Source organism: Rhinopithecus bieti, unplaced genomic scaffold (genome assembly GCF_001698545.2).
Source record: "Rhinopithecus bieti isolate Rb0 unplaced genomic scaffold, ASM169854v2 scaffold_574, whole genome shotgun sequence".
Taxonomy (NCBI): domain Eukaryota; kingdom Metazoa; phylum Chordata; class Mammalia; order Primates; family Cercopithecidae; genus Rhinopithecus; species Rhinopithecus bieti.
In genome coordinates, this window is record NW_016803605.1 from 360575 (window position 1) to 383963 (window position 23389).

A 23389-nucleotide genomic window follows, 5' to 3' on the forward strand; every position below is an offset into this window, starting at 1 on the left:
TTTTTTTTGAGACGGAGTCTCGCTCTGTTGCCCAGGCTGGAGTGCAGTAGCACAATCTTGGCTCACTATAACCTCCGCCTCCCAGGTTCAAGCGATTCTTCTGTCTCAGCCTCCCGAGTATCCGGGATTACAGGCGCCCACCACCATGCCCAGCTAATTTTTGTATTTTTAGTAGAGACGGGGTTTCACCACGTTGGCCAGGATGGTCTCAATCTCCTAACCTTGTGATCCACCCACCTTGGCCTCCCAAAGTGCTGGGATTACAGGCGTGAGCCACCGCGCCCGGCCTTTTCTTTTATTTTTTATTTTTTTAAGAGATAGAGTCTCACTCTGTCGCCCAGGCTGGAGTGCAGCGGCGTGATCTCGGCTCACTGCAACCTCTGTCTCCCGGGTTCAAGTGATTCTCCTGCCTCAGCCTCCTGAGTAGCTGGGACTACAGATGCACGCTGCCATGCCCAGCTAATTTTTTTTGTATTTTAGTAGAGACAGGGTTTCATCGTGTTGCCCAGGCTGGTCTTGAACTCCTGAGCTCAGGCAATCTGCCCACCTCAGCCTCCCAAAGTGCTAGGATTACAGGCAGAAGCCACTGCCACCCAGGCTGGAGTGCAGCGGCGCAATCTCAGTTCGTTGCAATCTCCACCTCTCGGGTTCAAGTGATTCTCGTGCCTCAGCCTCCCAAGTAGCTGGGATTACAGACATGCACCACACCATCTGGCTAATTTTTGTGTCTTTGGTACAGATGGGGTTTCACCATGTTGGCCAAGCTGGAACAACTTTCATTTCTATTAAGAAGCCCTTTGTAACAAGTTTGGTTCGCTACCTCAGATACATGATCCCATACCTTCCTGGGATTTTCCTTTCAGATCACACAATGAACTTATTTTAGTTATTTCCACAGTTGTGTGTCTTCTTATTAGATAACCAAGGTTTGTGAAATAGAGAAAACAATTAAAGCATTATAGATTCTAAGAGTAAGGCCTACGATTCAAATAAAGTCGGTCTGGTTACAATAATGCATTTTGTTGGCCAGGTGCGGTGGTTCACACCCATAATCCCATCACTTTGGGAGGCTGAGGTGGGCAGATCACCTGAGCTCAGAAGTTGGAGCCCAGCTTGGCCAACATGGTGAAGCTCTCTCTCTACTAAAAATACGTACATTAGCAGGGAGTGGTGGCGCATGCCTGTACAACCCCAGCTACTCGGGAGGTTGAGACAGGAGAATTGCTTGAGCCTGGGAGGCGGAGGTTGCAGTGAGCTGAGATCACGCCACTGGACTCCAGCCTGGGCAACAGAGTGAGATCTTGTCTCTAAATAAATACATAAATAAAATCTTACAAATAAAAATCTATGATCTTAATATCCCAGGATCATGAACCTAGTCCAATTATTGAGATGAAATATAAGAAGATATTGTAAAACTCTGTATGTTATTCAAAAGCTAGTTACAGGAAACAGTACTATCTGACAGCGCAGCTGGGATTTGAAATCTAAGCCCTTAAGTCTCTGTCAGATTCTCCCTGAACTTCTCCTTGCTAACCCTGATTACTGTCTAGAAGCGTCTCTAAACGTCTCTTAGGAAACCCGAGGCTCTGTGTTTTACTGTTAAGTTGTCCTAAGCTCTACCACACAGGAAAATCCACAATGATCCTTGCATCTTTTGTGGTTTTTCAGTTGGTTTTGTTTTGTTTTCGAGACAGGGACTCACTCCACTGCCCAGGCTGGAGTACAGTGGTGCAATCACAGCTCACTGCAACCTCAACTTCCTGGGCTCAGGTGATCCACCCACCTCAGCCTCCCAAGTAGCTGGTACCACAGGTGTGCATCATCATGCCTGGCTAATTTTTGTATTTTTTGTAGAGACAGGGTCTCACTATATTGCCCAGGCTGGTCAAAAACTCCCGGACTCGAGTGATCCGCCTGCCTCAGCCTCCCAAAGTGCTGGAATTACAGACAGGAGCCACAGCTCCCAACCCATCCTTGCGTCTTTTACATACTTCATGCCCTCTCTTCTTTACCTTTTTTTCTTTCTTTCTCCTAATTGCATTCAACTCAATCCATTCTCAAGTCTGCGTATTGTTCCTCTCTTCCTCCTCCTCCTCATTCTGCAGCTCCCTCCTTCTCATCTTACTTTTTTTTTTTTTTTTTTGGACAAGATCTCACTCTGTCACCAGGTTGGAGTGTAATGGCATGATCTCAGCTCACTGCAGCCTCCACCTCCTGGGTTCAAGCAACTCTCCTCCTCCAGTCTCCCTAGTAGCTGGGATTATAGGTGCCCACCACCATGCCCTGCTAATTTTTGTATTTTTAGTAGAGACGGGGTTTCACCATGTTGATCAGGCTAGTCTTGAACTCCTGATCTCAAGAGATCCACCCCGCCTCAGCCTCCCAGAGTGCTGGGATTACAGGCGTGAGCCACTGCGCCCAGCCTTGTTTTTCTCTTTCATGTCCTCTCTCTTGATTTTTCTTTTTTAGGACACAAGAAGAACTGTAGAGAAGATCTGTCAGTTCCTGGGAAAGACGTTAGAACCCGAAGAAATGAACTTAATTCTCAAGAACAGCTCCTTTCAGAGCATGAAAGGAAACAAGATGTCCAATTATTCCCTCCTGGGTGCTGATTTTGTAGTGGACAAAGCACAACTTCTGAGAAAGGGTAAAAGAAAATCCTTTCGTTTCCAAATACACCAGAATACACGGCACACATGCCTATGGTCACAATTGGGCACTAACAGTTGAGATGAAAGAGTGGTTTTTTTTTTTTTTTTTCTGAGATGGAGCCTCGCTCTGTCGCCCAGGCTGGAATGCAGAGGTGCGATCTCAGCTCACTGCAACCTCCGCCTCCAGGGTTCAAGTGATTCTTCTGCCTCAGCTTCCCGAGTAGCTGGGATTACAGGCACACGCCACCATGCTCAGCTAATTTTTGTATCTTTAGTAAAGACGGGGTTTCACCATCTTAGCTAAGCTGGTCTTGATCTCCTGACCTTGTGATCTGCTCGCCTCGGCCTCCCAAAGTGCTGGGATTACAGGCATGAGCCACGGCGCCCAGCCAATTTGTCAGCTTTATTTGCTCATCACCCAGAACACTTGTCCCATGGCTTCATCAGGGAGCCTCTTCTCATGGTACTGATTTGGGCTGTAGGCACGTGGGGAGAGTTGGTTCCACCTGGGAAGGTTATCTGACTTACATGAGGTCATTCAGATTCTCTCACCTCAGAATGTGACATGAGCATTATCCATTCTACAAACAGTGACCAGGTAAACTAGCAACGCTTGCCAGACCTACAAGCTGTGATTCACCTAAGAAACGAGGACAAGGACGGGGTTAGGGATGGCCACAGTGCGGCTGCCCCACTGATGAGTTAGGGTAGAGATCTGTCCTGGACAAAGAAATGTCTGAAGGAAGGCTTCATCCAGAAAAGGGAGAGAGGACAGACTTTGCTGTCAGATGCCAAGGTGAATGGAAATGTCTATTGCATGGGGTGAAAGAATCCATTTTTCCAGGGCCGGGGGTGGTGACTCACGCCTATAATCCCAGCACTTTGGGAGGCCAAGGTGGGTGAATCACCTGAGGTCAGGAGTTCAAGACCAGCCTGGCTAACACGGTGAAACCCTGTCTCTGCTAAAAATACAAAAAATTAGCCAAGCGTGGTCGTGGGTACCTGTAATCCCAGCTACTCAGGAGGCTGAGGCAGGAGAATCACTTGAACCTGGGAGGAGGAGGTTGCAGTGAGCCGATATCATGCCATTTGCACTCCAGCCTGGGCAACAAGAGTGAAACTCCGGCTCAAAAAAACGAATCTATTTTTCCAAAATCCTACCGTTCTAATACATCTGGGACAGTGCTTCACGGAAGAAAAGAGTTAAATCCTTCAAATGACCCAGAGTCTTGGGCCATTGTAAAAGTAAACGTTGGCCAGGTACGGTGGCTCATGCCTGTAATCCCAGCACTCCAAGGCGAGTGGATCACTTGAGCTCAGGAGTTCGAGACCAGCCTGGGCAACATGGTGAAACTCTGTCTCTACTAAAAATAGAAAAATTAGCCATGCGTGGTGGCGCACACCTGCAGTCCCAGGTACTTGGGGGAGCTGAGACATGAGAATCACTTGAACCCAAGAGGCAGAGTTTGCAGTGAGCCATGATTATAACACTATACTCCTGCCTGGGTGACAGAGCGAGACTCCATCTCAAAAAAAAGAAAAAAGAAAAAAGTAAATATTGAAGTGTTGAGACTTCGTATAACTTATCTGTATTAGGGATACATGCCATACACATACACCACAGAAAGAAAATACACAGAGCCTGTCCTACGTGACGTGATATGTGTTATGAGGTGAAAGACAGCAAGGATGGGGAGTGACCTCTAAATTGGGTGGTGAGAGAGAACCTCGCTGAGAAACTTGAATTGGAACAAAGACTTGAAAGGGGCAAATAGGTAAGTCATGGGCCAATCAGAGAGAGCAGCATTCCAAGGAGAAGGAGCGTGGGACACCAGTACTCTGAGGAATGGGGATGCCTGTCATGTTTGAGGCAGAATCAGAAGTCCCCGTGTGAGTAGAGTGATGGAGAGGGTAGTTTTAGGGGATGAGCTCAGAGAAGCCACAGGGGCTGGATCACCTGGAGCCCTGTAAGTGCCTCCAGCACTTGTACTTGAGTGAAACCGAGAGTCCTCGGAGAATCTGAGCAGAGAAGTGACATGATCTGGGATCATGAGGGCTGCCATGCGGAGACTAACTTATGAAAAAGAACGATCCAAAGCAGAGACCAGGCTGGGCACAGTGGCTCACATCTGTGATCCCAGCACTTTGGGAGGCTGAGACGGGCAGATCACCTGAGGTCAGGAGTTCGAGACCAGCCTGGCCAACATGGCAAAACCCCATCTCTACCAAAAGTACAAAAATTAGCCAGGTGTGGTGGCAGGTGCCTGTAATCCCAGCTATTCGGGAGGCTGAAGCACGAGAATGCTTGAACTCAGTAGGTGGAGGTTGCAGTGAGCCGAGATGGCGCTACTGCACTCCAGCCTGGGGGAAAAAGAAGACTCTGTCTCAAAAAAAAAAAAAAGAGAGAGAGAGAGAGACCAGTTATAAGTGTACTGCAATAATCCAGGTGAAAAATGATGTTGGCTTAGGTCAATGTGGTAGAAACAGAGGTGGTGAGACGTGACTCGATTCTGGACATACCAGATGATATACTGGCATTATTGCTGAGGAATTGTACACAGGATGGATGGGAGAGAGGAGAAGGTAGGAAATCGTTTCCAGCTAGATGAACGACTATGTGACCAGGCAGGATAAAGGCCCACCATGAACCATCGGCCATTCTGCTATGTTATCGACAGTGTCCATGTCAGGTGCCTGGTGGGAACAGGCCAAGGAGATGTGTGATGTGACCTGAGTTTCTGCTTCATGTTTCCAGGTGCATCTGGAGACTGGAAAAATCACCTCACAGTGGCCCAGGCTGAAGCGTTTGATAAACTGTTCCAAGAGAAGATGACCGATCTTCCTCGAGAGCTGTTCCCCTGGGAATAACGTCCAAAACACTCTGGATCTTATATGGAGAATGACATTGGTTCTCCTGTCCTTATACATGTACCTGACTGGGGCTCACTGCATAAGACTTACTATTTTTTCCTGAAACCTTAAATATCAAACCTCTGCATCTCTGATCCCTTCCTTGTTAAAAGTTACCAGGGTTCCCGCCGGGCACAGTGGCTCACGCCTGTAATCCCAGCACTTTGGGGTGTCGGGGGGTTGAGGGATGATCACGAGGTCAGGAGAGCGAGACCATCCTGGCCAACATGATGCAACTTCATCTCTATTAAAAATATAAAAATTAGCTGGGTGTGGTGGTACATGCCTGTAGTCCCAGGTACTCAAGAGGCTGAGGCAGGAGAATCGCTTGAACTCAAGAGGCGGACATTGCAATGAGCCAAGATTGCACCACTGCACTCCAGCCTGGGTGACACACTGTGAGTCTGTCTCAAAAAAAAAAAAACCGACCAGGGATGCAGAGGTTGCAGTGAGCTAGTCATGGCATCCCAGACTTTTTTAAATGCTTGCAATATTTCCAACTTACAGAATGCTACAGGAATAGTGTACGTACTACCTAAAAGGATGTCTAAACATTTTTTAATAAAAATAAATAGCTACAGTAACAGATTTTAGAGCAAAATTAGTAATAAAATAATAAATAAAATTACAGAAGCACTTAAGTTTCCATTTATTTTCATCACCTGTATCTTTACAATTTATTATTACTCTAACCTTAAGGAAGGTAATTCCCAATCTAATTTTATCCTCTTACTCTGAGTTGTTAAACCATATACAAAAAATGGTGTTTATGGAGGCTTTTAAAACTTACATAAGGCCAGGTAAGGTGGCTCACACCTGTAAACCGAGCACTTTGGGAGGTTGAGGGCAGATCACTTGAGGTCAGGAGTTTGAGACCAGCCTGACCAACATGGTGAAACCCCGTCTCTACTAAAAATACAAAAATTAGCCGGATGTGGTGGTGTGTGCCTGTAATCCCAGCTACTCAGGAGGCTGAAGCAGGAGAATCGCTTGAACCCGAGAGGCAGAGGCTGCAGTGGGTTATGATTGTTCCACTGCACTCCAGCCTGAGCAACAAAGCAAGGCTCTGTCTCAAAAACAAAACAAAACAAAAGTATTATATTTTCTAGCTGTTTGGCTTTAGCTTAAATTACACAAGTGGAAAGAAACATAATGTTGCCTCTGTGTCTTTTCCATGTTTTTCTCCTACTTGAATGTGGGGTGTCTCTCCCTCATCCCACCTGGAGGTCTCCTGTGTGGAAGGAACCAGCTGGTTTAGGTGGTTCCAGGGGATACCCCAGGACCAAACTCTGGCTGGCCGCTCCCTGGGCTGGAACAGTGATGTATTGTTGCCCCCTGGTGGCCATGGAGCATCACAGCAGGTAATTGGAAGCCTAGGACTCTCCCAGTTCTGGGGGTGCCCCTGAATGAACCCCATCTCTGAGCTGACCCCACTGTGTCTCTAGGGACACAACTGCATCTCGAAGTAACAACAATAAAAGCCCACAATATCCTTAAGTTATTTCCTGTCAGGCATTTTCTTTAGAAAAATTACAGGGAAGCAGTCTGGGGTTTTTTGTTATTTTGGGGTGTTTTTTTTTGAGATGGAGTCTTGCTCTGTCGCCCAAGCTGGAGTGCAGTGGCATGATCTCAGCTCATCGCAACCTCCACCTCCCAGATTCAAGTGATTCTCCTGTCTCAGCCTCCCGAGTAGCCGGAACTACAGACGCCAGCCACCATGCCAGGCTAATTTTTGTATTTTTAGTAGAGATGGGGTTTCATCATGTTAGCCAGGCTGGTCTTAAACCCCTGACCTCAAGTGATCCGCCCACCTTGGTCTCCAAAAGTGTTGTGATTATAGGCGTGAACCACTGCACTCGGCAGAAACAGTCTGTTAAAATGGGAGTTTGGAAAAAAATTTTTTTTGAGACAGGGTCTTGCTGTGTCATCCAGGCTGGAATGCGGTGATACCACCACAGCTCACTGCAGCTTCGACCTCCCAGGCTCAAGTGATCCTCCCGCCTCAGCCTTCCGAGTAGCTGGGACCACAGGTGGTGCCATCACACCTCGCTAATGTTTTAATTTTTTGTAGAGACGGGCTCTCACTATGTTGCCCAGGCCAGTCTCAAACTTCTGGGTTCAATCCATCCTTCCACCTCGGCTTCCCAAAGTGCTGGGATTAGAAAGCGTGAGCCACCTCACTTGGCCTTGAAAATCCTTTTTTTTTTTTTTTTTGAGACAGAGTCTCACTCTGTCACCCAGGCTGGAGTGCAGTGGTGCAATCTCAGTTCACTGCAACCTCCGCCTCCTGGGTTCAAGTGATTCTCCTGCCTCCGCCTCTCAAGCAGCTGGGACTACAGGCGCCCACCACCACGCCCGGCTAATTTTTTGTATTTTTAGTAGAGACAGGGTTTCACTGTGTTAGCCAGGCTGTTTTCGATCTCCTGACCTCGTGATCCACCCACCTGAGCCTCCCAAAGTGCTGGGATTACAGGTGTGAGCCACCATGCCTAGCTGAAAACCTTTTTAACTAATGAATTTACTTGTGACTACTGTATTCATTTGATATAAAAATAATGACCATTCACAGGCCAGGCCCGGTGGCTCATGCCTGAGGCGGGTGGATCATCTGAGGTCAAGAGTTGGAGACCAGCCTGACCAACATGGAGAAACCCTGTCTCTACTAAAAATACAAAAATTAGCCGGGCTTGGTGGCGCATGCCTGTAATCTCAGCTACTCGGGAGGCTGAGGCAGGAGAATCACTTGAACCGGGAAGCAGAGGTTGTGGTGAGTCAAGATCAAGTCATTGCACTCCAGCCTGGGCAACAAGAGCGAAACTTCAGCTCAAAAATAAATAAATAAATAAAATAAAATAATGACCATTCACATCTTTCTCTTTATGGCACTTGATTTTTATCTAGGTGGATTTCTGTGAAAGGGACAATCAGATAAGGCAATTTTGACTTTTCTTTTACTAAAATAAAGGTTTTTTGTTTGTTTTTTTTTTTTTTTTTTGAAACAGAGTCTCACTCTCACTCAGGCTGGAGTGCAGTGGCGCAATCTTGGCTCACTGCAGCCTCCACCTCCCCGGTTCAAGTGATTCTCCTGCCTCAGCCTCCCGAGTAGCTGGGATTACAGGCATGCGCCACCACATCTGGCTAATTTTTGTATTTTTAGTAGAGAGGGGGTTTCACCATGTTGGCCAGGCTGCTCTCAAACTCCTCGACTTAGGTGATCCGCCCACCTCGGCCTCCCAAAGTGCTGGGATTACAGGCATGAGCCACCAAACTGGCTTTGGTGTCTTCTTAATAATGACAGTTAAGCATCAACTCCTGGGAGTTTGTCTACTCCACGGCAGGGATTTGACCGAGAACAGCAGTACTCAAGCTTTGCACATTGGAATTGCCTCAGAGCTTTAAAACATACTGGTGCCCCATCCCAACAACCTCACTATTTTTTTTTTTTTTAAGAGATGGGGCAAGCCAGACGCCGTGGCTCAAACCTATAATCCCAGTGCTTTAGGAAGCTAGATGGGAGGATTGCTTGAGCCCAGGAGGTCGAGACCAGCCCAGACAACATAGCAAGACCCTATCTCTGCAGGAAAAAAAATTAAAAATTAGCCTGGCTTGGTGGCACATGGCTGTAGGCACAGCCACTAGGGAGGCTGGGGTGGGAAGACTGCTTGAGCCCAAGAGTTCGGGGTTACAGTGAGCTGTAATCATACCACTGCACGCCAGCCTGGGTGACAGAGTGAGACCCTGTCTCAAAAAAAGAAAAGAAAGAAAGAAAGAAAGGAAAGGAAAGGAAAGGAAAGGAAAAAGGAAAGGAAAGGAGGAAGGAAGGAAGGGAGAAAGAAAGAAAGAAAGAAAAAGAAAGAAAGAAAGAGGAAGGAAGAAAATCACCACTGCATGCCAACCTGGGTGACAGGGTGAGATCCTGTCTCAAAAAATAAAAAAAAAAGGAAAGAAAGAAAGAAAATCAGGCCGAGTGCGGTGGCTCACGACTGTAATCCCAGTACTTTGGGAGGCTGAGGCGGGCAATCACCTGAGGTCAGGAGTTTGAGACCAGTCTGGCCAACATGGTAAAACTCTGTCTCTACTAAAATTATTTTAAAAAATTAACTGGGCGTGGTGGTGGGCGCCTGCAATCCAAGCTACTCGGGAGGCTGAGGCAGGAGAATCATCTGAACCCAGGAGGTGGAGGTTGCAGTGAGCCTAAACTGTGCCATTGCACTCCTGCCTGGGCAAAAAGACCAAAACTCCATCTCAAAAAAAAAGAAAAAGAAAATCAGAAACTAGATACAGGAACCTAGGATGAAGTTGGGTATTAAAGCAAGAGGTTTTGGCCAGGCACGGTGGCTCACGCACTTTGTAATCCCAGCACTTTCGGGGGCTGAGGCAGGAGGATCACATGAGATCAGTTCAAAACCAGCCTGGAAAACAGTGAAACCTCATCTCTACAAAATATATAAAAATGCCGGGCGCGGTGGCTCACGCCTGTAATCCCAGCACTTTGGGAAGCCAAGGCAGGCAGACCATGAGGTCAAGAGATCCAGACCATCCTGGTTAACACGGTGAAATCCCGTCTCTACTAAAAATACAGAAAATTAGGCGAGCGTGGTGGCAGGCGCCTGTAGTCCCAGCTACTCAGGAGGCTGAGGCAGGAGAATGGCGTAAACCCGGGAGGGGGAGGTTGCAGCGAGCTGAGATTGCGCCACTGCACTCCAGCCTAGGCGACAGAGCGAGACTCCGTCTCAAAAAAAAAAAAAAAAAATTAACTGGGTTTGGTGGTGGCAGGCACCTGTAATCCCAGCTACCCAGGAGGCTGAGGCAGGGGAATCACTTGAACCCGGGAAGCAGAGGTTGCAGTGAGCCAAGATCGCTCCACTGCACTCCAGCCTGGGAGAAAGAGTGAGACTCCCTCTCCAAAAAAAAAGAAAAAAAAAAAAAAACACGATGGCCCCCCTCTCTCCAATTCTTACAAGACAAAGACATTTCTACCTGCACTGTGTCCATCTCCATCCCGGAGCACGCAGGATGGTATTAAGCTTGAACTTGGCCCATTTGTCAAAGGTACAATGACCTGTTCTCATATGTACCCTGAACCCTTTCATGTCACGCTTTTTGGCTATAGGCAAGAAAACAAAGAGAAACTCTTGCTGCTGCCAAGACAGACATGGGGAATTTCCAAGGCCTGCCTTCTGAAAGTCACCTCGTCCCTTCTTCCTTGGCCCAGTGAGAAGTTCAGATGTTTCCCTTGGGGATGCCCAGAACACAGCCTGGGATGGTGAGGAGAGGCGGGAGAGCCTCCTAGGAGATGGTAAAACTCCCTAGGAATTTTCACATTCGGAAGGGAGTGAAGGGGGCTGGCATTGCTTGGGTGAAAAAGGAGGGAAATTGAATGGAGAAGATATAGCCAGGAGCGGTGGCTCCTGCCTGTGGTCCCAGCACTTTGGGAGACATGGGCTGGAGGATTGCCTGAGCTCAGGAGTTTGAGACCAGCCTGGGCAACATGGAGAAACTCTGTCTTTACAAAAAAAAAAAAAATTGGCCAGGCACAGTGGCACGCACCTGTAGTCCCAGCTACTCAGGAGGCTGAGATGGGAGAATTGCACAAACCTGGGAGGCAGAGGTTGCAGTGAACTGAGATGGCACCACTGCAGTCCAGCCTGGGTGACAGAGCAAAACCCTGTCTCCAAAAAAAAAAAGAATTGAGGCTGGGCACAGTGACTCATGCTTGTAATTCCAACACTTTGGGAGGCCAAGGTGGGTGGATCATCTGAGGTCAGGAGTTCGAGACCAGCCTTGCCAACATGGTAAAACCCATCTCTACTAAAAATACAAAAATTAGCTGGGCGTGGTGGCTGGCGCCTGTGGTCACAGCCAGGGAGGCTGAGGCAGGAAAATTGCCTGATCCCGGGAGGCGGAGGTGGCAGTGAGCCAAGATTGCACAACTGCACACCAACCTGGGCGACAGATTGAGACCCTGTCTCCAAAAACAAGAAGAATTGAGGACATTAGAAAGAGAGGAATTCTGTTCTACCTAATCCATTCACTTTCTATTCAGCTAATCAGGGCACATGCAAACTCAGTCTTCATTCATTAACAACTAATCCATGGCCCGGCATGATGGCTCACGCCTGTAATCCCAGCACTTTGGGAGGCCAAGGCAGGTGGATCACCTGAGGTCAGGAGTTCCAGACCAGCCTGGCAAACATAGTGAAACCCCATCTCTACTAAAAATATAAAAATTAGCCGGGCGTGGTGGTGGGCACCTGTAATCCCAGCTCCTTGGGAGGCTGGGGCAGGAGAATCGCTTGAACCTGGGAGAGGAGGTTGCAGTGAGCCGCAATTGCACCACACTGCACTCCAGCCTGGGTGACAGAGTGAAATCCTGTCTCCAAAAAAAAGAATTGAGGAGACGAAAAAGAGAGGAATTCTGTTCTACTTAATCCATTCACTTTCTATTCAGCTAATCAGGGCACATGCAAATTCCATCTTCATTCATTAATAAACTAATCCATTTTCCATTCACTGATATGCCTGCAGGGCCCTGGAGCACCACCATCCCTCCCCTAGGCCCAGGATGTGATTCTGAACCTACAGTCAGACTGGACCACCTCTCCCCCCATGCCACCAGAATGTCCACAGGAACTCCCTCACCTACAATAGACGAATTACATTCCTCCCTACTCTTCCCACACTGTCAGAGTCTGACTGGTGTGAAGTTTCCGTGTTTTTATGTGTATTTTACTACCAGGGTCGGCTAGATAAGGAGGAGCTTTCATTACATCCTGGAAGTCTGCCCCTGGCACACACGCACAGCCGTCCTCCCTTCCCCCCACATCTGATCTAATTCTCTCTCTGCTCTGCTGAGGCTGGCCTGGCCTAAGAGGATTAGAGCATTTGCTAAACGGGACCAGGACAGGGTCAGAGAAACCGCTGTGGGGAGACCCAGGGCCAGGACGGCCACCAGGGGGCGGCAGAGGAAGCGAGAAGCGGAGAGGGGTGTGGAGTGCCCAGGAGGGGGCGCTCGTTGGCTTAGCACCATGAACTATTTTCATTTTCAAATTTACAATGTTCAGATAAGTTATAAGAATTCAGAAGAATTGAGGTAGGTTCCCGGAAACAAAATAAACTGATCAACTGAATCCTATGTACAAGACAAGTATATTTTTTAAAAATAAGAAATTTAAAATACCATGTAAAATATCAGACAATAATAACAATGAAGTACAAGAAATAAATCTACAGAAAGATGCTTGCAAGAGCTCTGTGATTAAATAATTGCATTTCAGCCAGGCACGGTGGCTCACGCCTGTAATCTCAGCACTTTGGGAGGCCGAGGTGGGTGGATCACCTGAGGTCAGCAGTTTGAGACCAGCCTGGCCAACATGGTGAAACCCCATCTCTACTAAAAATACAAAAACTAGCCAGACATGGTGGTGTGCGCCTGTAATCCCAGCTACTCAGGAAGCCGAGGCAAGAGAATCACTTGAACCCGGGAGGTAGAGTTTGCAGTGAGCCAAGATTGCGCCACTGCACTCCAGCCTGAGCAACAGAGTGAGACTCTGTCAGAAAAATAATAACAGTAACAACATTTCATGAAGAACCTTTGTAAAACACCAATTGAATGAATATAAATAAGTACTAAGTCGACTAGACTTTGTACAAACTTCAATTTCTCCCAAAAACATTTATAAATTTAATGTCATTCCAATTAAAATTCCAACAATTTTCTTGAAGAAACTTGAAAGCTCAAGTCTGGGCAACATGGAGAAACCTTGTCTCTACAAAAAATACAAAAATTAGCCGGGTGTGGTGGAGCACACCTGTAGTTCCAGCTAGTCAGGAGGCTGAAGTAGGACAATCACTTGAACCTGGGAAGCAGAGGTTGCAGTGAGCCAAGATGGCACCACTGCACTCCAGCATGGATGACAGAGCGAGACCCCGTCTCAAGAAAAAACTTTTATAACAGTTTTTGTCCATCAAGTCTAATTTTTAAATTGGGTTTTTTCTTCCACTAAAGTATCAATCTGCTGATGAATGTTTTGAATGCTACGCACAGTGATCTACTTAACAAAAGCAAGAAGAAGACAAGCCACAGAATAGGAGATCTTTGCAGAATATTAACTCCCAATAGAGTTTTATGTTAAAACATCGTGGCTGGGTGCAGTGGCTCATGCCTGTAATCTCAGCACTTTGGGAGGCTGAGGCAGGCGGAACACTTCGAGGTCAGGAGTTCAAGGCCAGCCTGGCCAACATGGTGAAACCCCGTCTTTACTAAAAATACAACAATTAGCCAGGCACAGTGGCTGGCATCTGTAGTCCCAGCTACTCAGGAGGCTGAGACTCAAGAGAATCACTTGAACCTAAGAAGCAGAGGTTGCAGTGAGCCAAGATCATGCCACTGCACTACAGCCTGGGTGGCAAAGCAAGGCTCTGACTCAAAAAAATACTTATATGAAATCAACTACAGAAAATGGGCCCAAAAGAGCATGAATAGTCACTATTTAATAAAAATAAGAAAAAATTAAAAAAAAAAACTAAAAATAGTCACTATTTGAAAATGCCTAATGCCCACATGAGAATTTCTCAATCTCTCAATCATCAGGGAAATGGATATTACAACCACAAAGCCACAAGTCACTGGATCAACAAACATTAAAAAGTCTCACAATCCTCAGTGTTGGGGAGGACACTGACCAGTAGGAGGGCTGGGAAAAGCCCTTTACAAAGCTCTCAAGAGGCATCCACTAATGCCAAACATCCCAGTGAGCAGTGACTCCAATCCCAGCAGAGAAATGCTCAGGCTCAATTCAAATGAGAGGCAGGCACATCCACAGGCCACCTGTGATGGCTGCACAATGAAGACAGCAAATGTCCGCCTGTAGCAGGGTGGGTAAAGGGTGGTGCATTCACTGCAGAAAGTCACCAGCAGTGTAGATCAGCCACTCCAGGCCCTCTGGGATCTGAAGAACTTTGCAGGCACAGGCCCCCTATAAATCCAGTAACGACCCAAGGACTGAGTGATTTTCGTCCACGGAGCCATCCTTCTCTTCGTACTGAGATGTCGTGGTAAAGAGTGAGGATTCCTCGAACAGGTCTACGGGCGGGAGCAGCTCCGTGAAGTCAGGGAATAACTGGGTTTCTGGCAACAAGTTGGAGGCATAGGGGCTCTGAGGCCACACGGCGTCTGGGGCTGGGGCTGGGAGTGATCCTGAACCTGGCATCAGGGCTTTGCCTAGGACTGGGTCTGGGATTGGACCTGGGCCTGAGATGGGGGCGGGGAATGGACCTGGGCTCGAGCCTGGATCTAACATTGAGCCTGAGAGTGGGCCTGACATTGGGCCTGGGATCTGGGCCGGGCCTGGGATAGGGTCTGGGATAGGGCCTGGGATCTGGGCTGGGCCTGGGATGGGAGCTGGGATTGGGCCAGGGCCTGGACCCTGGGCAGCCAGGAGGCCCTCCTGTGCTCCACACCCAGGGCCACCCCAGGTCTGGTGGAGGCTGTAGGTCGTGGGTTCTGCTGCTGGGAGGACTCCCCAGGGGCCCGGCTGAGGGGAGATCCAGGAACCCCGGCCCTGCGGGAACTCAGGACCCCCAGGGACGGAGGCGAAGCCTGCAGGGACTAGGGGTGCAGCGCGGGCTCCTCGGCCTCTCCGCCCAGGGACGCGCTGGGGCTGTTGCTGGAGCCGTCGCTCCCGAGCTAGTTTGGCGCGGCGATTCTTGAACCACACCTGGGGGCAGAGGGGACAGGGAGGAGGTGTGAAGGAGGGGCTCGCGCGGTCCGGTGAGCCGCTTGGGGTGGGGCCGGCCTCAACCTCTCCCTCTGTTCACCCCCACCCGGCACCCACCATAAGAGGGCCCCCGGCTCCCAGGTCTGGAGAAGGAAGGGGAGAGGGTGGGGTGGGAGGGGAGAAGGGTGGGGTGGAAGGGAAGGAGCGGGGTGGTGGTCTGCTGCCCGGGAGTCCGGGGGGCCAGGGAGGGTTCCGAGCGGGAGGGCGCTGGTTACTTGAGGAGCCTGAGGGGTTCTGGGCACCGGGAGACCTCGTGGGTACAGCTTGACGGATCCTGTGGGCAGGTTTGGTTAGCATACGAGTTGGGCAGGACTCAGAGATGCAGGCTCCGGTCTACACTGGCGGGACCCCTTGTGTGGCAGGGCAGGAGGTGGTCGGGCGGCACCAGGTCTCCTGTAAATGGACAGGAGGTGAACGAGGCTCTTGGGGTGACTGAGGCGGCGGGGGGGGCTGGGAGGGTCAGGACTGCAGTTGGTGCTCTTGAGATCGATTGTCTTCGCCCCCAGATTCAGTCGCTTGTATAGTTCGAGGTACTGGATCGTTCTGAAGTTAACTTTCTAGCACTTCCTGCTGGCTTTGAGTGTAGACTTGCGCTCCTGCCTCTTCTCCTTGGAGGGTCCGGGCCACGGGAGGCACTGGGAGCGGGAGGGAAACAGGTCAGAGAAGCCGCCCAGGCAGCCCCCTCGGCCCCCTTAGGTACCCGTCCCCTTGCCCGAGGCCAAGGAGGCACAGGCAGTGTGGGCTGGGGCGGCACCGCCACATGGTAGCCCAGTATCTGGACCAGACCTTGCACCTTCCTGGGCCTAGGATCCACATCTAGGACAATGGGCTATGATAAACAACCTCCTGTATTATTAGGGACCCCACAGAAGGTGGAAGGCAGGGAGCCTAGGCATCTCACCACGGGAGCAGGACAGGGTGCTTCGGCCTGCTCAGCCCTCCCCAGCTGCACCCTTCCCCTCCCATCCAAGCGGCTATAGTGGACCCTGACACTTGCAGGGGTGCAGGCACCTGCCCAGTCCTCTGCTCCACTCAACTGCATAGTTTAATTTCTTTCCTTCTTTTTCTTGGAGAGGGGATCTCGCTCTGTCACCCCAGGCTGGAGTGCAGTGATGTGATCACGGCTCAAGGGCAGGGCCCCACCTCCTGAGCTCAAGCAATCCCCCCGCCTCAGTCTCCCGAGTAGCTGGGACCACAGGTTGCGCACCACCCTGGGTAACTTGTATTTTTGGTAAAGACGGGTCTCACTGTGTTGGCCCAGCTGGTTTCAGGAGTCCCTGGGCTCACGTGTTCCTCCCACCGTGTCTCTCAAAGAGCTGGGAATCACAGGCGTAGAGACGCTCCGCGCGCTGGCATGATTTTTCATTTCCCAAACGGCCACTAAAGTATCCCTCTCTGCAGGACGGGGAAAGCCTCCGCACAGGCCCAGCCCTGCTCTGGCATGCCCAGATCATGCACTCTGCAGCCTTGGGCCACGGGGATCAGCTCAGACCCCTCACACCCTTGCCCTCGCTCACACTTTGGCAGGATGACCAGGGTCTAGCTCCTGCGTCTGCTCTGTTCCCAGACATGAGTGTGTACTGCCAAGTGCTTGGCTTCTTAACTCACTTTCTATGCTGTGCCCACCCCTGGCCCACCCTGCTGGGACCTCCCTTTCCACCCTGCCCTGCAGTCCCGCACCCCTGGAGGAGCTGAATGATGGTATGAATCCTTCATCAACTGAACAGTACTGCCTGCCAAAGCTGTGCTAGGGAGCCGGGGGAACCTCAGACACAGCCTTGGTTTCACCCTCACGGGCCCAGGCGAGGCGGCATTCCACGCGGGGTTGGGGAAGTCAGCATTATGACCTGTGGTTGGGGTCCCCATCTCAGGAGAGGCACCGCCTGTCAGCCCCCAGGAGTCATCCTTGTTCCTTCCCAGGGCTGGGGCCCCGCATGACCAATGTCAGCGAGTCTAGCCACTCCTCCTGGCTCCCGGGCTGCCTGCCTTGTCCAGCCACCATCTCTCCCTCCTGGATGACCCTACAGCCTCCTCTTTGGTCCTTTGAGGCCACTCTGGCCCCCACTATTCATTCTTTTAGTTACCTCTCCTCCAACCAGGAGGGGACACAGGTCTGATGGATAGTTCCATGGGCCGCTGCTGACCGGCTCTTGTGAATGAATGAACCTGCTGCTGATGTATACAGGGAACCCATGACCTTGGTTCACACATGTCAGGTCCCTTAGAGATGCATCCACTGTGTCAGACCCCTGGCTGTTCTCATCTCCTCATAGCAGGACCCACGTGGGTTCAGGGGTCAAGGAAATTGACAAGGCTTATGATCCAGGGAGCTAAAAATTAGTCAGTCAAGGCCAGACACGGTGGCTCATGCCTGTAATCCTAGCACTTTGGGAGGCCGAGGTGGGCAGATCACCTGAGGTCAGGATTTTGAGACCAGCCTGGCTAACATGGCAGAACCCCGTCTCTACTAAAACTACAAAAAGAATAGCTGGACCTGGTGGCAGGCACCTGTAATCCCAGCTACTTGGGAGGCTGAGGCAAGAGAATCACTTGAACCTGAGAGGCGGAGGTTGCAGTGCAGCCTGGGCAACAGAGGGAGACTCCGTCCCCACTCCCCGCCAAAAAAGAAAAAAAGAAAGAAAAAGAAATGACTCATGCAATCAATTTCAAAATTCAATAAAACTTAGACATAAACAGGCCTCGCTCATTGTTTTCACCGGCTACTGAGAGTTCTGTTGTAGAAAGCAGCATCCCCAGCAATGATTCCTCATCGCATGCGTTGTCCGGCTTCATCTACAGGACATGCTGGGAACACAGTAGTGACCCCGGTGATTTTGCACTGTGGCTATTTATTTGGCCAACAAAGGCATAAACAGATGAACAAGCTCACTGGTACTATTTTGTGAAGATAGACATTTAAATATAAGAAAATTTGGCTGGGCGCAGTGGCTCATACCTGTAATCCCAGCACTTTGGGAGGCCGAGGCGGGAGGATAACCTGAGGTCGGGAGTTCGAGACCAGCCTGACCAACATAGACAAACTCCGTCTCTAATAAAAATACAAAATTAGCTGGGCATGGTGGCACATGCCTGTAATCCCAGCTACTCAGGAGGCTGAGGCAGGAGAATTGTTTGAACCCTGGAGGTGGAGGTTGTAGTGAGCCAATATCGCACTATTGTACCCCAGCCTGCGCAACAATAGTGAAACTCCGTCTCAAAATAAATAAATAAATATAAACTGAAACAAAACAAATAGTGACTGGGCATGATATCCTAGGGCTTTGGGAGCCAAGGCAGAAAGATCAATTGAGGTCAAGAGTTCGAGACCAGCCTGGGCAACATAGCGAGACCTTATCTCTACAAAATATATATATATTTTAAAAACTAGCCAGGCGTGGTGGTAGGTACCTGTAGTCCCAGCTACTTGGGAGGCTGAGGCGGGAGGATCTCTTGAGCCCAGGAATTTGAGGCTGCAGTGAGCCATGATCAAACCACTGCACTCCAGCCTAGGTGACAGAACGAGACCCTGTCTTGGAAATAAATAAATAAATTGTAAAACAAATAGATGGTATGCTTACAAGTTCACTGCACTATTTTTTTCCTTTCTTTTTTTTTTTTTTTTTTTTTTTTTTTTGAGACGGAGTCACTCTGTTGCCCAGGTTGGAGTGCAGTGGCGCAATCTCGGCTCACTGCAAGCTCTGCCTCCTGGGTTCATGCCATTCTCCTGCCTCAGCTGTTGTAGAAAGCAGCATCCCCAGCAATGATTCCTCATCGCATGCGTTGTCCCCAGCAGCTGGGATTACAGGTGCCCACCACCATGCCTGGCTAATTTTTTTATATTTTAAGTAGAGATGGGATTTCACCACGTTAGCCAGGATGGTCTCGTTCTCCTGACCTCATGATCCACCTGCCTCGGCCTCCCAAAGTGCTGAGATTACAGGCGTGAGCCACTGCACGTGGCCTCACTGCACTCTTTTAAACGGTTGCTTAGTATCTCATAGTGGCATCCTTCCATCATTGTATCTATATTCTGCTTCCTTTCTGGGAACATTTTACCATAATTGCACATTTTGTTCCACTTTTAGGTAGCTGGGAACACATTATTCACCAAGGCAGATGATGGCCCTGCTGTCAACAGGAATGATCTCGCAGTTTTCTTGGTCTATAAGTTGTGGGTAAAAGGTCCCCCTCTCTGTAATTTCTAAAAGAAATCAAGTGTAAGACTTTGCATATTCGAGGCCAGGCGTGGTAGCTTATGCCTGTAATCCCAGCACTTTGGGAGGCCAAGGTGGGCGGATCATGAGGTCAGGAGTTTGAGGCCAGTCTGGCCAACATAGTGAAACCCCATCGCTACAAAAAATACAAAAAAATAGCTGGGCGTGGTGGTGGGCGCCTGTAATCCCAGCTACTTGGGAGGCAGAGGCAGGAGAGTTGCTTGAACCCAGGAGGCGGAGGTTGCAGGAAGCCTAGATCGCACCACTGCACTCCAGCCTAGGTGACAGAGCAAGACTCTGTGGAAAAAAAAAAAAAAAAAAAAAAAAAAACTTTGCATATTCGATTGGCAAAGATTAAGCCAAGAGACTCTACCTAGGCTTAGTAGGTGAAGGGGTAGGGAATCTGATTATTTCTCCAGAAATGGTTTTGGAGCATGGGTTGGTTTTTTGTTTTGTTTTGTTTTGGTTTTGGTTTTGGTATTTTTGGTTTTGAGACAGGGTCCTGCTCTGTTGCCCAGACTGGAGTACAGTGGCATGATCACAGGTCACTGCAGCCTTGACCTCATGGGCTCAAGCAATCCTCCCACCTCAGCCTCCCAAGTTGCTGGGACTACAGGCACCCACCACCCTGCCCGGCTAATTTCTTATATTTTTTGTAGAGACAGGGTTTTGCTCTCTTGCCCAGCCTAATGTCCAACTCCTGGGCTCAGGTGATCCTGCTGCCTCAACCTCCCAAATTGCTGGGATTGTAAGTGTGAGCCACCATGCCTGGCTGGTTGGTTTTTAAGACTGACTTGGTGATACCTGTCAATGTCCATCAGCTAAAGCCCATCAGAGGGACACCAGTAGTCAAGCAAAGTTGAGTTTATTGTCTTCTTGCAAGAAGGGGGAACACGAAAGGGAAGGGAATCTTTGGGGCCTCTCAGTAAGAGGGTGTTTGAAAGTATGTTTTAGATTGATGCGAAAGGAATTGTGGCTTTTGCCCTTGCCTTTTTTTTTTTTTTTTTTTTTTTTGTGAAATGGTGTCTCGCTCTGTCACCCAGGCTAGAGTGCAATGGAGCGATCGATCTCAGCTTGTTGCAACATCTGCCTCCCAGATTCAAGCGATTCTCCTGCCTCAGCCTCCCGAGTAGCTGGGATTACAGGCACCCACTACCACGCCCAGCTAATTTTTGTATTTTTAGTGGAGATAGGGTTTTGCCATATTGACCAGACTGGTTTCAAACTCCTGACTTCAGGTGATCCGCCCGCCTTGGCCTCCCAAAGTGCTGGGATTACAGGTGTGAGCCACCACTCCCGGCTGCCCTTGCTTTTAATGGCAAATGTTATAGGATTTGAGCTTATTTGATAATTTTGGAAAGGGTTCAAAACAGAGTGACTTTTATACCAAAAGAATGTAAACAGGCCGGGCGCGGTGGCTCAAGCCTGTAATCCCAGCACTTTGGGAGGCTGAGACGGGCGGATCACGAGGTCAGGAGATCGAGACCATCCTGGCTCACATGGTGAAACCCCGTCTCTACTAAAAAATACAAAAAACTAGCCGGGCGAGGTGGCGGGCGCCTGTAGTCCCAGCTACTCGGGAGGCTGAGGCAGGAGAATGGCGTAAACCCGGGAGGCGGAGCTTGCAGTGAGCTGAGATCCGGCCACTGTACTCCAGCCCGGGCGACAGAGCAAGACTCCGTCTCAAAAAAAAAAAAAAAAAAAAAAAAAAAAAAAAAAAAAAAAAAAAAAAAAAAAAAAAATGTAAACCAAAAAAAATGTTTAAAAACAGGAAAAAAAAAAGAATTTAAATCAGGGAAACGAAGAAATATTTGTGCACTAATGTTCATAGCAGCATCTTTTACAATAGCCAAAAGGCTGAAACAATCCAAATGTCTATCAAATGAATGAATAAAATGCACGCATGGTCTATCCATGCAATGGAATATTCTTCAGCCTTAAGTAGGAAGTTCTGGCACAGGCTACAACCTCCATGAACCTAGAAAGTATTTATGCTAGATGAAATAAGCCAGGACAAATATTGTATGATTCCACTCCCAAGAAATATCTAAAATAGACAAATTCATAGAGACAGAAAATAAGCTAGAGGTTCCCAAGGGTTGGGGATGGGGAGAATGAGGAGTTCAATATTTGATAAGTACAAAGTTTCAGTTTGGGGCCGGGTGCCCTGGCTCACGCCTGTCATCCCAGCACTTTGGGAGGCTGAGGCAAGTGGATTTCTTGCCCAGGAGTTCCAGACCAACCTGGGGAACATGGTGAAACCCAGTCTCTACTAAAAATACAAAAATTAGCCAGGCGTGCTGGCAGGCACTACTCGGGAGGCTGAGGCGGGAGGATCACTTGAGCCCGAGAGGTGGAGGCTTCAGTGAGCCAAGATAGCACCACTGCACTCCAGCCTGGGCAACAGAGCAAGATCCTGTCTCTAAAAACATAAAAGTAAACAAATAAATTAAAGGTTAGGATGGTAAATTGTATGTTATGCCTATTTTACTGCAGTTTTAACAAATAAGAAAAGTGGTTTTGCTCTGGGTTCGATGCTGTCAGGAAAAGAGGGTCATCCTGATTCTCTTACCTTGAAGGTGAGGGGGATGAGGAGTGCCCAGAACTAGGGTTTTTGTATAGAAACAGTATCACTTGTATTTGACAGAATAGGAGGACATGGATCTTTGTGGTTTGAACAACATATTTCTCTCTGGGTTCAGACATGATTACAGAGAGCTCAGGGCAACACAAGGAATAACCTTGTGCGTTTGTGCTTGTTTCTTTGTTTAAATCCAGTTCTTGCACCATGCATTGTGTTTTATGAAATCCTTTCTTTTTTTAATAATGTTTGTTTATTTATTCATTTATTTACTTATTTATTGAGACAGAGTTTCGCTCTTTCACCCAGGCTGGAGTCCAATGGTGCGATCTTAGCTCACTGCAACCTCTGTCTCCTGGGTTCAAGCGATTCTCCTGCCTCAGCCTCCCGAGTAGCTGGGCTTACACGCGCCCACCACCAGGCCCACCTAATTTTTGTATTTTTAGTAGAGATGGGGATTCGCCATGTTGGCCAGGCTGGTCTCGAACTCCTGATCTCAGGTAATCTGCCCACCTCAGCCTCCCAACGTACTGGGATTACAGGCATGAGCCACCGTGCCCCACCTGGAATCCATTCTATCCAAAGAGAGAGCATGGAAGGCCTGGATGTGAGTGCAAGGCCAGCACCTGGCCATTGGGGGCTGCTTTTCTCTTTCTGGTATTTCACCAACTCCCTTGTACTGAACATTCCAGGCAGTATCTCAGAGCAGCTGGGAAGCCCTGGAGGTCCTCATTATTATCAGCTGTGTGACCTTGGGCAAAAGCCTTCCTCCCTCCAGGATCAGTTTCCCCACCTATACAATGGGCCTGGGTGGATTCAGGCATCTCTTATCATGACATCTGCTCAGGAGGGGACCTGGCACAGAGAACCCTCCCTGATCCCTCCCCTGCTCCCCTGGTTTGGAGAATCCTCCCCAGTCCTTGCATGCTTGTCCCCAGGGCAATGTCACTAGCGGCCCTGCCTCACCTCACCTCTCCCCTGCAAGAGATACTGATCAACATTATTATCTTGAAAACCAGCCTCCTCCCCAGCCCCCACCAATGCACCAAGTTTAAGCCAGCAATTTTCTTTTTTGTTTTTTTGTTTTCTGTTTTTTGGTTTTTTGAGACAGTCTCCTCTGCTGCCCAGGCTGGAGTGCAGTGGCGCAATCTCAGCTCACTGCAACCTCTGCCTCCTGAGTTCAAGCCATTCTCCTGCCTCAGCCTCCCGAGTACCTGGGATTACAGGCGCCCACCACCATGCCTGGCAAAG

At 49.1% G+C, this 23389-nt stretch overlaps 2 protein-coding genes across 2 annotated transcripts in view; one reads left to right on the plus strand and one right to left on the minus strand.

Moving 5' to 3' along the window:
* SULT2A1 (sulfotransferase family 2A member 1) overlaps window positions 1–5652 on the plus strand; it is a 29970-nt gene extending 24318 nt beyond the window's left edge. The window contains exons 5-6 of the mRNA XM_017888842.1: window positions 2473–2650; window positions 5410–5652. Of these exons, the coding sequence (XP_017744331.1) occupies window positions 2473–2650; window positions 5410–5522 (291 nt within the window). The 3' untranslated portion in view covers window positions 5523–5652. The remainder of the gene's footprint in view (window positions 1–2472; window positions 2651–5409) is intronic.
* Window positions 5653–14542: 8890 nt separating this feature from the next.
* On the minus strand, window positions 14543–17473 carry LOC108539904 (tetra-peptide repeat homeobox protein 1-like). The gene is made up of 3 exons (XM_017888853.1): window positions 17428–17473; window positions 15559–15617; window positions 14543–15283 (listed from the first exon to the last, which is right to left on the minus strand). Exons 1-3 carry the CDS (start codon window positions 17471–17473, stop codon window positions 14543–14545), a joined length of 846 nt encoding a protein of 281 aa, XP_017744342.1.
* Window positions 17474–23389: the final 5916 nt, after the last annotated feature.

What these genes read in the sequence shown, in the direction of transcription:
- LOC108539904 (XM_017888853.1), bottom strand. Translation starts at nt 17,473, where the DNA reads ATGGAACTATCCATCAGACCTGTGTCCCCTCCTGGTTGGAGGAGAG. An exon ending in CCCTCCTGGTTGGAGGAGAG is followed by an intron (nt 15,618 to 17,427) that starts GTAACTAAAAGA and finishes ACCTGCCCACAG; the next exon opens with GATCCGTCAAGCTGTACCCA. An exon ending in GAACCCCTCAGGCTCCTCAA is followed by an intron (nt 15,284 to 15,558) that starts GTAACCAGCGCC and finishes CTCTGCCCCCAG; the next exon opens with GTGTGGTTCAAGAATCGCCG.